This window comes from Nicotiana attenuata, unplaced genomic scaffold (genome assembly GCF_001879085.1).
Source record: "Nicotiana attenuata strain UT unplaced genomic scaffold, NIATTr2, whole genome shotgun sequence".
NCBI lineage: Eukaryota > Viridiplantae > Streptophyta > Magnoliopsida > Solanales > Solanaceae > Nicotiana > Nicotiana attenuata.
Window position 1 is genome coordinate 32,906 of NW_017672368.1, and position 16,514 is coordinate 49,419.

Sequence of the window (16,514 nt, forward strand, 5' to 3'; positions counted from 1 at the left end):
CTACAACAGCGCAGGTGCGAAGGCAGCGGCCGCAGGTTCGAAAGAAGTGCCGTAGAAGCGGATGCGCAGGAGCGGCCAAGCAGTCCGCAGGTGCGGGAGTCAGTGGGCAGAATGCTAAAAAGAGCGGGGCTCAGCCATTTTTGCCATTTCTCTTCATTCTTGGGCGACTTTTGGAGCTTTTTGAGGGGAGTATTCACCTAGCAACTTGGAGGTAAGTTAATCCCACCTATTGCAAGTTAAATACTTGGTTTATGTAGGGATTTTAAATTGGAAATTTGTGGAAATTTGGGGTTTGGGTAGAAAACCTAGAAATTGGTATTCTTGGAGTTTGACCACGAATTTGGGCACTGAATTGAGAATAAATTATATATTTAAGTTTGTGATGCTATGGGTAACGTTTATCTTTAAAAAATGTTGTAGTCCGGGCACGTGAGCCCGAGGGTGGTTTTTATTAACTTTTCGAGCGGAGTTGGAAATAATTGTAAATTGGATTATAATGAGTATTAGAGTATATATTTATGGATTTGTTCATTTATTGACTAGTTTTGGAGCGTCCCTATCCCAGTTCCCATTCAACATTCATTCAAAGTATTCTCCCCTTGCCATACTTCAACCAGCTGTTGGCATCGGTTTGAGTTGTTGGAAAGGCTTAGGAGCCGGCAATGGATCTTCGGAGCGAGGTAAGTCTCTAATCTAACATTGTAAGAGGGAATTAACCCTATAGGTGAATTGAATTCATGTGTGTTCTTATTTGAGGGGGCTTCGTACGCACGAGGTGACGAGAGTCCGTGCATAGCTACTAATTATGCCTTGTACGGGTTGTATTGACCCGACCAGTCATTTTGAGATCTAGCACGTCGTTCAGCGGTTTGAGGTCAAGAGCAGCTTCACTTCAGGTATTATGACTCGTCCGCATGGTCGGAATTGAAATTCGGGAAGTCGGAGTCGATTTGGAAAGGGAATTCTCATTTCGGAAGCTTTAAGTTGGAAGAATCGGCTAAGGTTGGGTTTTTGAGTAAACGACCTCGGAATCGGGATTTGAAGGTTCCAGCAGGTTCGTATGATGATTTTGGACTTGGGCGTATGTTCGGATCGGGTTTTGGATGACCCGGGAGCGTTTTGACGTCTATTGTGGAAGTTGGCATTTTGGAAGAAATTCATAAATTTGGGTTGAAGTGCATTTAAGTGTTATCGATGTCCTTTTGGGATTCCGAGTCTAGTTACAGCTCCGTATGGTGATTCTGGAATTGGGAGCACGTCCCGAAGTGGATTCTGAGGTCCGTAGGTCATTCCGGGGTCATTTGGCTAAAGTTAGAAATTTAAAGGTTTTGAGAAGTTTGACCGGAAGTGGACTTTTTGATATTAGGGTCAGAATCCAATTCCGAAAGTTGGAGTAGGTCTGTGATGTCGAGTGTGACTTGTGTGCAAAATTTAAGGTCAATTGGTCGTGATTTGACAGGTTTCAGCATCGAATATAGAAGTTTGAAGTTCAAAAGTTCATTAAGCTTGAATTGGAGTGCGATTCATGGTTTTAGCATTTTTTGATGTGATTTGAAGGCTTGACTAAGTTCATAATGTGCTTGGGGACATGTTGGTATAATTGGTTGGGGTCCCAAGGGCCTCAGGTGGACTTCGGATGGCAAACAGATCGACGTTTGACTTGTAGGAGGAGCTGAAGGAGGTTCTGGTTGCTAGTGTAACCATTTTTGCTGAAGCTTCATCGCAGAAGTGGCCCCGCAGAAGCGAGGATGTGAACCGCAGAAGCGGCTGGGAGTGAATAAGGCAGAGGCCGCAGGTGCATAGGAATTTCTGCACCTGCGTGATCGCAGATGCGGTCTTGGCAGCGCAGAAGCAGACTGGAGCAGCTGGGGGCTTTCCCGCAGAAGCGGAATTGGTGCCGCACCTCGGAACCGTAGAAGCGGTCCAGTGACCACAGGTTCGAAAGTCAGGCTGGGCAGTGTCTTCTTTAAAATGAGGGTTTGGCTCTATCTCACTTCATTTCGCCCATGGGAGCCGATTTTGGAGTGCCATCTTCATTAACCATAACGGGGTAAGTGCTTTGTTCACATATTTGAGTTAAATACATGATTATATATGGATTTGAACATGGAAATTAGTAGAAATTGTGGGGCTTTGGTAGAAAACCTTGAATTTGGTATCTTTGGGTTTTGACCACGATTTTGGACATGGAATTTGGAATAAGTTATATATTTGAGTTCGTGTGGTTATGGGTAAAGTTTAGTTTCGAAAAATTTTGGAATCCGGGCACGTGGGCCCGAGGGTGATTTTATCGACTTTCCGAGCGGAGTTGGGAATTGTTGTAAATTGAATTATTATGAGTATTAAAGTATATTTTCATTGGTTTGCGTATTGTTTGGCTAGTTTCAGAGCGTTGGGAATCGATTTGATGTGCTGGAGTGGCGTTAGATCCGATTATATAATTTCGGAGCGAGGTAAGTCTCCTTTCTAACCTTGTAAGAGGGAATTAACCCCTTAGGCGAACTAAATTATTATGTGCTTCTATTTGTGGGGGGGGGGGGGGTCTACGTACGCACGAGGTGACGAGAGTCCGTACGTAGTTACTAGCTATGCATGTGTCCGGGTAGTTTTAGGCTTACATCATGCCTTTTTGATATTGTGTTCACTTTATGTTAATTGTTTGCCTTGGGAAGAAGCGAGATTGAGTTAGCTTATTGAATGTTTTGGAAGGAATGGAAATTGAGGAAAAATTGGGAACTTAAAAGTTTTCATTTGAACTTCGTATATTGAAAGGAATTGAGGGATACTATAATAACTTAAGAAATATATGTGTAACCGCGTCACACGTATGATCCGCGAGCGGGGTAATTCTTTAAATTTATATTTAACCGTGTCGCACGTATGATCCGCGAGCTGGACTATTCCTTAAATTTATATTTGACCACGTCACATTTATGATTCACGAGCAGGGTAAACAGAGGCATCTATGGTTCCCGTCGTTCGACCCTCTGCAATGCACAGTTTAATTATTATGTTGGATTGGACCGTACGACCTCGACATGATTTGCGCATGACTTGATTGATTGTTTTGGAAAATTTGTCAATTGATATGGCCACATTGGCCGGAGATATAAATTGTTAAAAGATGAAAATAAATTTGGAAATCTCCTATTTATAAAAGAATTGTTTACCTGCTTCGTGGTACCAAGTTTACTGTCGCCTTATAAAAATTCATAGCTTAACATAATATCGGTATGTTATTGTTGGCCATGGTAAGTGTCGGAGTCGACCTCTCGTCAATACTTTTTCGAGATTAGCTGGATACTTACTGGGTACGCGTTGTTTTCGTACTCATACTACACTTGCTGTACATTTTGTTGTACAGGCACACGTATGTTTAATGGCCTTATAGGCGCAGCGGCGTGGTTGATACGGGGACTTAGGTGAGCTGCATCTCATGAGACGATCTGCCGCTAGTAGAGTCTCCTTCGGAGTACTTACATTTTTCTTTTCTGTCCAAATTGTATTCCGGACAGTTATTGTGTTGTATTAAATTCCTAGTAAATGCTCATGCACTTGTGACACTGGGTTCTGGGATGATTATGGGATATTCAGTGTTGGAATTGGAAAATATTCTTTTTATTCTGTAAAATTAATCTTTTACTAATTAAGTTGAAGGAAATTTATGATTTAAAAATATTAAAATAAGAATTTAATTAACTATTTAGTGTTGGCTTGCCTGACAGTGGTGTGCGGCGCCATCACGACGTTTAACGGATTTTGGGTCATGACAACATGGAATCAGAGCACTAGGTTCACTTAGGTTTCACGAGTCATGAGCAAGTCTAGTAGAGACTTGCGGATCGGTACGGAGACGTTTGTACTTATCTTCGAGAGGCTACAGGGCTGTTAGAAGCACTTCCCTTCTTGATTCCTCATGGTGCGGTTTGACTCCTTTGAGGCTTATGCCTTTGTTTCTTTCCTACTCAATCTTATGCGACGTGAATCGCTTATTATAAATCGAGAATTGAGGAATTGCAATTGCACTATAGGCGAGGTGCAGGATGTTTCTCCCAGCTTATTTGATTGGGCTAATGTCGTCACCTTGCTGAAGAATATTCTATCATTTCAGCTCAGTAGCTATACTTCTGAGAGATTTGAAGCATAGGTTGCTATGATGCTCATGAGTTGCTATCACAGAGTATCAATGTGATGGTAAGATGCTTGCCTATGTGTTGGGCAGTGAATGACTTGAAAGGAGGTTTGCTCGGTGCATGATTCAGAGATTTGGTATTTTGTCTTCCGTGGAGGAAAGGCAATCGGACTATAAATGTTTAGAGTTGGGTTGATGGAGTAACGAGACTTGGTATTTTCGAGCGTGGTGGAATTTTCATCTGTGATGTGGTGTCATTGTCCTCGTGGAATACGTTAAGTTCACCGGTGTTATGGTTTTCTACAATTCGCCTTTGGGGCAGAGTAGCGTGAAATAGTGATGGAGAAACGACTATCAGAGATCGCGGTGTGCGGTGGTTCAAGAGCGAATCAGTTTCCTGTGTAAGAGGTTATGTGGGAGGTGTCTTGCGGCGGATAAACTTCTAGAAGGCCGAGAGTGAGAAGCAGGAGTCGAATAGTTGCTTAAAGGAGTGAGTTTGACCAAAATGGGAGAGTGGCAGAGTAGCATATGGATTCTGTGGTAGGATGACTACAAGCTTTGATAAAAGTTTAGAATGATTTGGGATTCATGGTGGGTAATGGCTAGGTCTATGGAATTTATTTGGAATATGGGCCATCATACGGGGGAGATTGGATACGACAAGAAGGAGTTGCTTGATAGGAAGAAGAATACCACATGACTTTGGATTGGAATGTATTGTCGCACCTTAGGTTGATGTCTCTGAGGAGTGAACGTACTTGTACAATTGGTGAATGAGCACAGGCTCAGGTGGGTTATCTCCTGCGAGCAGGTTAGCAGTCGCATGGTGTTGACGAAGCTTCTACAAAGAACTCTATTGGCTATCCAGCAAGAGGTCGGATATGTAAATGTGGCGAGTAATTCAGAGTGTTCATAAAGGGTTTAACAGAAGGGTTTCGAGAAAGTTGGAGGGTTGATTGTGCAAGATTAGGTCGACGATGAAGGAAGAATCTTGGTGGGTTCCAGAGTTGTGCAATAGTAGCTTCAAGCTAAGTGGGAGAGCCCCATCATCTACGAATTTGGATTTGCAGGGTTTTCTACTCGTGAAGTTTCTGGTTATCGGCATGTTGGTGGGTTATTACGACTAAGGAAAGAGAATGTGAGTGTTAATTTGAGCAAAGGATTTGAGGAATATGCGCTATAATTGTCCTTATCGATCCATGTTCAGGCTTTGGGAAGGTTCAGGATTTATGCTTCGTGTAGAGGTGATTTACAAGGAAAGTGATTCAGCCGAGTGCTTCTTTGAGAGGGTGTTCACGTTCTAGAAGAGCTTTGGATTTTGATTATATTCGGGACCAAGTCAGAGTGGGTGACTCTCAACAACGGTCCTAATGGATTCAAAAGTTATAGTGTGATGCCTAAGGATGTCGAGTCCATAGTATGGTTGAGTCTCGAGCTTTTGTAGCGGAGTGTTCTGTGTTATCTTTGGTCTACGGTGTATCATGAGAGGAATGGGACCATATAACTTAGGATTCTTATAGGAATTTTTAGGATGGGTGTACCAGTTGAGGATGCGAATATGCGTACAAGGAGGGTATGAGATGGTTCGTGAGATTTGAGACAGCGTGGCCTCGTGAAATAAGGTCACTCGGGATGAGTGCGGAGTTGGGTTCATAATATTTTGAATGGGGCTATTATTATTCCTAAGTCAAGCCCAGAGTAAATTAGAAGAAGTCGGAACAGTTAGCAATAGTTGAATTGGCACGATGGTGGCAATGATTAGTTCCTTTAGCGTAATAAGTTATACATATGCTTGGTGACGGCGTGTGCGAGGCTTGACGGCCGCGGTAATTGAATTTACGTGGAGGCATTCGAGTGTTATGGCATGTTATGTGTATATGGATCATGGAAGGGTTATGGTGGTTTAGATCATGATCGAGGTTGTATTTTCTGCGGTTATAGGAATCCAGTCACGTGTTGCAATGGTTCTCCTAAAATGAGTTAAGTGAAAGGTTTCTACATGATAAAGTGTTTACCCTATTAGTGGTTCAGGAGTCATGGTGAAATTCTTGTACTACTCCCTTCGTTTCAATTTATGTGAACCTATTTCCTTTTTAGTTCGTGCCAAAAAGAATGACCTCTTTTCCTATTTGGAAACAATTTACCTTTATGCAATGATTTATAGCCACACAAAATATATGTGCTTCATTTTACACCACAAGCTTAAAAGTCTTCTCTCTTTTCTTAAACTCCGTGCCCAGTCAAATGGGTTTACATAAATTGAAACGGAGGGAGTATCTCGTATGGGCATGTTAGGTGTAGTGAGCGGCATGAAATTCAGAAGTTAAGGATCAAGGTTGCGGTTCGATGTTGACAAGGATGTCACGAGCTCGGATGAGCAGGAAAAGAATTTAGATGTTTAGAGTAAGCTGGTATTGCCTTTAGCGTCATGTGAGGTCGGTGTCCTGTGTAAGAGGTTTTGCGTACTAATTACGGATTCTTGACTTGCTTATAGCATTAGTATAGCCAGTGGTATGGATGTGAAGACTCGTTGTCTGGTACGGAAGGTCGTGGGAGCGTGTCCCACGGGAAGTGTGACATATAGTCACTTGATTCATTGAAGATTTAAAACCAAGTGTGGAGATTTTTGGTACTATCGCTAATGTGAGAATTTATGCTTGAAGGGTGCTCGGTTCATTTGGTTGTGGACTGTAGAAGTTTGTTTCGGTCATGATGGTTGTTCTTGTGTGTTATGGGAAAGAGGGTTTTATGGACCCTAGAAAGGTTATTAGCCCAGTGCGGTGCCAGAATCGGTTGGAGATCCGTGGATGGATCAAAATGTGAATGTGGGCTCTATATTAGGCCGGATGTGTTTATTTTAGCTTAGCGTTGTTTTCGGAGGAGTCTTTGGGCCTTGGATTTCTTCGTTGGCTATTTCATGTAATGCTATATTGTGCCATGTGAGTTGTGAAATGGCTTGGTAAATTTCTTATGTGTTGAGGTTCCGCGTAGAGATGGTGTTAGGTGAGCAGGATGTCTCTCGAGATTCAGATCATATATCGCACCTTAGTTGTGCTTGAGTTTTGTAGCGTATGGCGCGTATGGCGCTATCTGTCTCCCCAGGGATGGTATTATGCACTTGGCGTGCTTGTGGCCGATAATCGGGTATTTTTGTAGTAATGAGCATTCTAGCTCGGTACGTATCTCCTTATATAGATTTTATGTGTGGATCGGGTGGCACGCCGCCACAGGGTATGTTGTTTGGATCGGGTTGAGCGCCGCAACAGTGTGATGTTGAGTACAGTCCCCTATAGCTATTTTTGTGTATTTGTTTTCCGTTTTCTAAGGAAGGTTCATAACACCTTTTCGGTTGTCTAATTAGTTGCGTGGGTTGAGTAGTCCTTTCTAGAGTTCGTTTTCCTTATATATGACATTCGAGTTGGTAGCTTGTTGGCACATTGTGGCATCATATGAGACTCTTGGTCATGTCTGGCGTGGCTTATTGCCTGAGCAGCTTGTACTGGGTGAGATGAGATTATTGGACCAGGGATCAGTGCGATCGGATTTATATGAAGTGTATTTAAGGACAAATATAGTTATTTGGTTCATAATGAGGCAATGGATCTTGTCAAGAGAAGGAACTCACTCTCCTCTATCGTGGTGGTATTGCAAGGGTTGACAAGGCTTATATATGCCATGAGGTGCATGGTGACCATCAGATTCGTAAAATTTCGGCTATTGTTACAGGGGATGTTATTATGGCCATGTGAGTTATGCAGTGCATAGTGTGGATTCAACAAGGGTATGCAATCATGTATTGACGCATCGCATAGAGATTGATATAGTGTTCGTATGATGGAAACAGGCCTGGCAGAGAATCCCAGATGTTGGAATGGGGCTCTAAAGCCCACTTGGCTGAGTAAAAAGAAAATATCTTCAAATTAGCTCTATCTAATGTGCTCAACTAAGTTGTGGTGGCACGGGTAGGTGCACGAGGTGTTAAACGATGATTTCTGACAACTCCAGAGCAGTTCTTAACACGTTCGAGGACGAACGTATGTTTAAGTGGGAGAGAATGTAACGACCCGATCGGTCCTTTTGAGCTCTAGCACGTCGTTCAGCGGTTTGAGGTCATGAGCAGCTTCACTTCATGTATTATGACTCGTACGCGTGGTCGGAATTGAAATTTGGGAAGTTCGAAGTCGATTTGGAAAGGGAATTCTCATTTCGGAAGCTTTAAGTTGGAAGAATCGACTAAGGTTGGAATTTTGATTAAACGACCTCGGAATCGGGATTTGAAGGTTCCAGCAGGTTCTTATGATGATTTCGAACTTGGGCGTATGTTCGGATCGGGTTTTAGATGACCCGGGAGCGTTTCGGTGTCTATTGTGAAAGTTGGCATTTTGGAAAAAAATCATAAATTTGGGTTGAAGTGCATTTCAATGTTATCGATGTCCGTTTGGGGTTCCGAGTCTGGGGATAGCTTCGTATGGTGATTCTGGAATTGGAAGCACGTCTGGAAGTGGATTTGGAGGTCCGTAGGTCATTTCGGAGTCATTTGGCTAAAGTTAGAAATTTGACGGTTTTGAGAAGTTTGACCGGAAGTGGACTTTTTCATGTCGGGGTCGGAATCCGATTCCGGAAGTTGAAGAAGGCCCGTAATGTCGAGTGTGACTTGCGAAATTTATGGTCAATCGGACGTGATGTGACTGGTTTCAGCATCGAATGTAGAAGTTTGAAGTTCAAAGTTCATTGAGCTTGAATTGGAGTGTGATTCATGGTTTTAGCGTTATTTGATGTGATTTGAAGGCTCGACTAAGTTCGTAATGTATTTTGGGACATGCTGGTATAATTGGTTGAGGTCCCAAGGGCCTCGGGTGGATTCTGGAAGGAAAACAGATCGATTTTTGACTTGAAGGAGGAGCTCAAGGGGGCTCTGGTTGCTGGTGTAACCGCTTTTGCGGAAGCTTCATCGCAGAAGCGGCCCTGCATAAGCGAGGCAGTGAATCGTTGAAGCGGCTGGGAGTGAATGGGGCAGAGGAATTTCCGCACCTGCGTGATCGCAAATGCGGTCTTGGCAGCGCAGAAGTGGACTGGAGCAGCTGGGGGCTTTCCCTCAGAAGCGGAATTGGTGCCGCACTTGCGAAACCGCAGAAGCGATCCAGTGACCGCAGTTGCGAAAGTCGGGGCTAGGCAGTGTCTTCTTTAAAGCGGGGGTTTGGCTCTATCTCACTTCATTTCGCCCATGGGAGCCAATTTTGGAGCACTTTTGGAGTGCCATCTTCATCACAATAACGAGGTAAGTGCTTTCTTCACATTTTTGAGTTAAATACATGATTATAAATGGATTTGAACACGGAAATTAGTAGAAATTGTGGGGTTTTGGTGGAAAATCTAGAATTTGGTATCTTTGGGTTTTGGCCACGATTTTGGACATGGAATTTGGAATAAGTTATATATATGAGTTCGTGGGGTCATGGGTAAAGTTTAGTTTCGAAAAATTTCAGAATCCGGGCACGTGGACCCGAGGGTGATTTTATCGACTTTCCGAGCGGAGTTGGGAATTATTGTGAATCGAATAGTTATGAGTATTAGTGTATATTTTTATTGGTTTGCGTATTATTTGGCGAGTTTCGGAGCTTGGGCATCAGTTTGAGGTGCTGGAGTGGTGTTGGAGCCGGTTATGGAATTTTGGAGCGAGGTAAGTCTCCATTCTAACCTTGTAAGAGGGAATTAACCTCATAGGCGAACTAAATTATTATGTGCTTCTATTTGTGGCGGCTACGTACGCACGAGGTGACGAGAGTCCGTATGTAGTTACTAGCTATGCCTGTATCCGGGTAGTTTTAGGCTTACATCATGCCTTTTTGATATTGTTGTCAATTTATGTTAATTGTTTGCCTTGAGAAGAAGCGAGATTGAGTTAACTTATTAAGTGTTTTGAAAGGAATTGAAATTGAGGAAAAATTGGGAACTTAAAAGTTTTCATTTGAACTTCGTATTTTGAAAAGAATTGAAGGATACTATAATAACTTAAGAAATCTATGTGTAACCGCGTCACACGTATGATCCGCGAGCAGGGTAATTCTTTAAATTTATATTTAACTGCGTCACACGTATGATCCGCGAGTAGGGTAATTCCTTAAATTTAAATTTGACCGTGTCGTATATATGATTCGCGAGCGGGGTAAATAGATACATCTATAATAATTGAAGGTTGTAAATTAGAATAATAGTCAAAATGTAGTTAGAAGACTATCAATTTACCTATCAAATGAAAACGTGTTTAGAAACTATATAAAAGAAGTTATAGCTAAGATCAATTTCTGCATCCAAGAAATATAACAAATGCTAATTAAGCTACAGCTTTGTATGGTAGAGAATGTGCCCAATAATCTTTTACTGGCCATTATATTTGTGATACAAAAGATAATCAAAGAGCAACGGACACACATAATCAAGTTAACAAGCCTGCACACTTACAACATTTAAAATTACACCATGTGATAAAAGAGCAAACTTACAACATTTGAAACTACATACACACAAAAAAGAGCAAACTCCATGGCCTTTAGAAAAAAAGTATTCGACACAATTTATCTCATAGGGCAGGTCTGATAATGGCATAGTTTGAGTTGACTAATGGAGCATCACCTTTCAACATACCATCAAGTTCTTTGATGAATGTTTCCATAGCAAAACCAGGCAAACAAATTGGAACCAAAATTCCATTCTCACCTTTCTTGTTTTTAAATGGTATATAAAAACTAGCCACACCAGGAATTGCACCCACTCCTCCTTTAGCTGGTCCACCATATACTGCTTTTCCCCATCCAAAATCCACTCCTCCAAATCCACCTCTAGTCACATCTGATACAAGATAAGTCCTCACCACTGTAAAATGGGGTCTACCTTTTAACACCATTAAATCTGCCACTGATTTCATATATTCTTCAGTCACATCCGTCTTTGTTTTCTTCACTAACTCGAGTGCATATCCTAGTGGATTTTTGCTCAGCTTAGCCGCAGTTGTGACTGCTACGGGGAATACAAAGGCGTTGCCATAGTAGCCAGTAGGCAAAGGAGGATTGAACCTCGAACGTGCATTGACAATGCAAAGAACGCGAACTTCCTCTTCTGGATCAGGTTTTAGGGACATTGTTCGACAACGCCAAAGGACTGCTGTGAGTAGTTCAAAAGTGGAACACTTACGCAAGTGATGAGGGACAAATTTGCGAAGTGCTGAGACCTCAGAAGGGCCAAAAAAGAAAGACTTGTGAACCATGTCGTCTAAGGGGATAATTGTGCCCTTTGTATCGGGTACTTCATCGTATTCGTGATGTGTACATGTCACTTGAGGCGGATTTCTTGCATTTAGCAATTCTCGACACCAGACTGGAAGTATAGATGGAGCAGATGCACCGCGTGCCATTTCACCCACTGCAGTCATGAATTGGACGAGACCGGGTGCATCACTCATTGTGTGGTTTAATCTTAGCGCGAAGATAAAACCACCACATCTTAGACGAGTTACCTGCATATAATTGATATATTAGTCATTCCATTACGAACATTTTCTTTCAAAGGTGCAATTATACGGCCTTATGTAGAGAGCTGGAATAAAAAACAAAACCATAATAATTTCTTTGTTGAACGAAGGAGCAATAGCTTTCAATGATTGTACTTTATACTTGCATTTAGTGGAACCAAAAAGTTCTACTGGGCCAGAACCATGTTCAACTTTTTTCTTGCTAGGTTGCTAGAACTCTTCAAAAATATTGTAGGGTGCGTGTCGAATCCTCCAAAAATAGTATATTTATTAAATGATCCGACACGAGTGCAACAACATTTTGGGAAATTCGCGCAACATAAATTTTTGCAGCAATATTAGTTCATTTAACTAGATATATAACATATTATTACTTTATTTTTTGGGTTGCCATCTAAAGTTTGCTATATATAAAGACTAACTTATTAGTATAAGTCAACTCAACTTGATGGTGTAAAAAACATTAGAATTTAAACTCATTAAGGAGCGTTTGAACATAGATATTGGGTGAAGTTTGATGTGAAATAGAAAATGTGTTTGGACATGAATTTGGGGTAAGGTTTGACATGTTAAGAAGTCTTTTTTTTTTCCAGCTAAAAAGTCTCAAATAGTCGTGATTTGGCCCGAAAAGAGGTCTTAAGCTATATTTAGCCTTTGAATTTTTAGTTTTCAAAATCTCCCAAAAACTAGATTAATTCTTTAAACGAACAGATATTTGATTATTTTATTTTGAAAAAAAAACTTCCAAAAACTTATGGCAAAACGCCTACTAAAACTAAGTTGGAAAAGAGAGATAATTATTAACCTGAATAAGAAGCAAAGGGCAGTGCAGAACTCCAGCAGAGTTAGGAACATCATAAAGAAGCTCTTCTAAGCATGGAAATGGAGGCTGAAGTTCATCTCCAAATTCCTCAAGTGTAACATCAGCGTCCGCTTCGACAAACAGAATCCCTTCGCCGGTACAATCCACCATCAGTTTCCGGCCATTTCCTTCCCGGAGCCGGCCAGCAAATGGATAGTAAAACACAAGTGTTTCAGCTATAGCCTTTTTAATAATATTAACAGGATCTTTCCCTCCCATAGAAGAATTCTTACTGTAAAATTGAATAACAGGAATTTGAAATCTAAGACCTTCTTGATCATCAATATCAGAAAGAAACTTAGTTTCACGTGGAGTTGGCTTTGCCGGAGCTATTAACTCTGGCTTTTGTCTCCTTACTGTGAACACTAGTTTTGATGATTGTTTTGAATCCATTAATGAAGATGATAATCAAGAATGGAAGTTTAATATTAGTGATTAATTGGGATATGAAGAAGAAATATTTGGATTTGTGTTTGTAGATGAATTCCTACTACTGAAGCATAAAAGCTATATATAGAGGTGGTAACAGAGGTATGTACCTAAGATGGGGTGGAGATTTCCTCTAGTGAATTTTGGTCAAGTATTATTCAATGCAGTTACCGATATATGCCATGTGTACACCCATATATTTTAAGGCAGAGATTCATTTGGTTATTAAACAACTAAAAAGGTAAGACAATATTTAACAAAAAATAATATCACTAACGGAAATCAAAACGGAAACTGTTATTATACCGTGAAACTTAGGGGTGAGCATCGGTCGGTTCGGTTCGATTGTGAATATTATCGGTTTGGCATATCGGTTGTAGGTTTATAAATATGCTAACCGATAAGATATTAGTTATCGATTATCGGTTAATCGGTCGTTATCGGTTCAGTTAACGATTTACCCGATAAGATTACTCAATCTAGATTCTATAGGGAAGAAGTAATGAAGGATAATGGTAATGTATAAAGAATATGATAAACTTTCTTTATTCTTGTAACCCTCTCAAAGAATATGATAAACCTTACAACATTGTTTTTCTATGTGTTGGATGACAGATTTGGGAGGGTTACAATAGTAGATAGAGAATTGTGAGAACGAAGAAATTTATATACCTGAGGATAAAGCGCCCGTTTGGACATAAAAATTTGATGGAAGGTTTTTCTTACTTTTTTTCAAAATCAGCGTTTGTTCATAAAATTTTCAATTTTCACTTAAAGATGCATTTTGGAAATTTTCGAAAATTTGAAAAACCGCAAAAAGCTATTTTTCAAAATTTTCACTCAAATCACTCACAAAACTTCAAAAACAACCAAAACTGAAATTTATGTCCAAACACAACTCTAAATTTCAAATATCATTTTCACTTGAAAAAAATTTCACAATTTTTTCGAATTTTACAATTCTTATGTGCAAACGCCTACAAAATCGTATTTTGATCAAGTTTATTGGTTATTGGTTAAACCGTTAATAAAATTGGGCAAATCGAGACTCGAACCGATAGACCAATAGTAAAATAACACTAAACCATTTTCGAACCGTCAACCCAATAATCCGATACTGATAACCGAATATGCTTTTTTCGGCTCGGACTATCATTTTACCCGAGATATACCCAGCCCTGTGAAGCCTGCCATTTCCTTCTCTCTCTTAAAACTACACATGGGGCCAGCATGGTGTATTTTCCCATATGTTTGAGTAATAAAAGTAGTAAGTGGGGGGAAAAGAGGCGACGTTAGTGGTTAGAAACTTTATTTTTATGTTTTATTTTTTGTAATGAGTTGGTCAGTTTTTTATTTAATTAAGTACTGGCTAACCATGGATCTCCAGACCCGACTTACGAGAACATGGGCGTATGTAGTGCTGATAATAAGTAGTGATGTATTTGGTTGAAAAGTGCTGATAAACTATTTTTTTGTTAAAATAGTTAAAATATCCTTAAAAACTTTACAAAAGATCATAAATCAAAAAGCTTCTTTGTAAAGAAAAGGATGAGTCGTGAATATGGAATAAAGAGAAAGTTAGAAAAATGATTTTGGGAAAAATATTTTGTGAATTATAAAATATTATTAAGTATAAACTAGTAAAAGTCTTGGAGGGTGTTTGAATTGGCTTATTTTAAGTGCTTATTGGTTTTTAAGCACTTTTCTAGTTTATGTGGTTGTTTGGCTCAAAAGTTAACGATATACTTTGTAAGCGATAAAACAATCAAAAATAGTAAAGGGGTAAATCGTAATCAAATATAATAAGCCTAGAGATGCAAAGATGATAATATTGTTGTGGATCTGATATTGCAAAATGATAATGTTTACCAATAAGATATCTTCGTTAAAAGTAGAGATATAAAGAGAGAAAGCCAGATAAATGAGAGAGTTGTATTAGATCAGATGCCCTTTTTACAATGTGGAAGTCTCCTTTATATAATAGGAGACCTTCCTTGAAAGAATCAAAAAGTTACAAAAATAGGTAACGTCTCCCTAGCGTAGACGCTGAGTTCGAAACGATGTCGCTTTTGTCCTTATGGCCGAGTCGTACCCGCTATGTTGGTTGGCGTACACTCATTGGGCGTACCCACTGGCGTAGAGATACTGAGGTTCAAATTTGACCCGATACAGTTAGTCCCTCCGCTCGTTGGAGACGCGTTCGGTGGGCGTCTTCGACGGGCGGAAATGCGAACCTCGGCTTAGGAGAATTTGACCTCGACCAGGGGCGGCCATGTGAATGAAGTGAAATATATGACGTTGTTGAGTCGCTGACGCGTGGCTTCCTTTTTGGGATGATGTCATCGCCTGTATGCACCATCATTATATTTGCCCCCGAGGCGGTTCAGAGGATGAAGTGACGTTTTGGTTTCCGGCGCACGTTTTTAATCATGACTCTTCGATTCCTGTGCAACTTATCCTTATAAGTATGAGAGAGGTTTGATCTGATTCCACTTTCAAGCCTCTGAAAAGTATTTTCTGATACACTCCTTTGCCTTTCTTTCCTGTAATCGTTATTTCGTGAGGGACTCTTCCACTTCTGTTGAAACCACACTCCCTATCGTCAGTGCTTCGTTTCTCAAGTAGCATAATCATGACAAAACGCGGACAGAATAATAAAAAGGCCAAAGACAATGCCCCGTCTAGGGTTCCGCCATCTTCCGGTGGTGAAGGGGAAAAGGCGGAGAAGGCCCTTGTTCCTCTTAGCGTAGACAATGTCCTTCCGAAGGAGACGCACGTTCGCAGGGATTTTCCAACTAAAAGCCCTGATCTTCCCTGGGAGCACAGTGTTTTACTACAATCCCATTTAGACGATCTGCGAGAGACGCACCATATTCCGGACCACGTGGAAATGGTTCCGGCTGGGACGGATTATGCCAATGTGCACCGGCCTGGATATTGCACCTTCTATGAGTACCCGTTCTTGATCGGTTACGACCTTCCAGTCTACCCTCTGGTGGAGGAGCTTTGCCGTTTTTACAATGTGTGTCCGGCCCAGCTCACTCCTTATACTTTGAAGGTGTGCCGTATCCTGACCACTTATGCGGCCAGGGCTGGGTGCAGCGTTTCGGTCCACCACCTCTTACAGTTGTTCAGCGCTGGTTACCTGAGGGGTACCATGCTGCAGTTGAAAGGTCGTGGCGCAAAGGGCTTGGTCGTTAAAGCCGATGATAAGCCCAACCGCCGCTTTTGGCGTAAATATTTCTACATCAGGACGGAGCACCTGGTGTCGAATCCCGAGGGGTTCCCGGAGAGATGGAATCCAGAGCGTAAGTATTTCTACTTGTAGATTTCAGCGCTGCTTGCTCTTTCGACCATACGGCCATTGTGACCTTTGTTTTTCTTTCTTTTTTATTTGCAGCGAGGGCCTCTCCACCCCAGCTCGTCGATGACATTAAAGCGTGGGTGGAAAGAATAATACCCTATGCGGAGGAGTGCCGTACCTGGGCTGCATTTCTTCGACAGTACGGCCCGTCAGGTAATTCTTTGGCTATGGTTTTGGGGATTCCCTACATATTTGTTAC

At 41.1% G+C, this 16,514-nt stretch overlaps 1 protein-coding gene across 1 annotated transcript; it reads right to left on the bottom strand.

The window, feature by feature from the left end:
* Positions 1–10,487: 10,487 nt before the first annotated feature.
* On the bottom strand, positions 10,488–13,051 carry LOC109212944 (benzyl alcohol O-benzoyltransferase). The gene is made up of 2 exons (XM_019376679.1): positions 12,466–13,051; positions 10,488–11,645 (listed from the first exon to the last, which is right to left on the bottom strand). Exons 1-2 carry the CDS (start codon positions 12,913–12,915, stop codon positions 10,713–10,715), a joined length of 1,383 nt encoding a protein of 460 aa, XP_019232224.1. The 5' UTR covers positions 12,916–13,051; the 3' UTR covers positions 10,488–10,712.
* Positions 13,052–16,514: the final 3,463 nt, after the last annotated feature.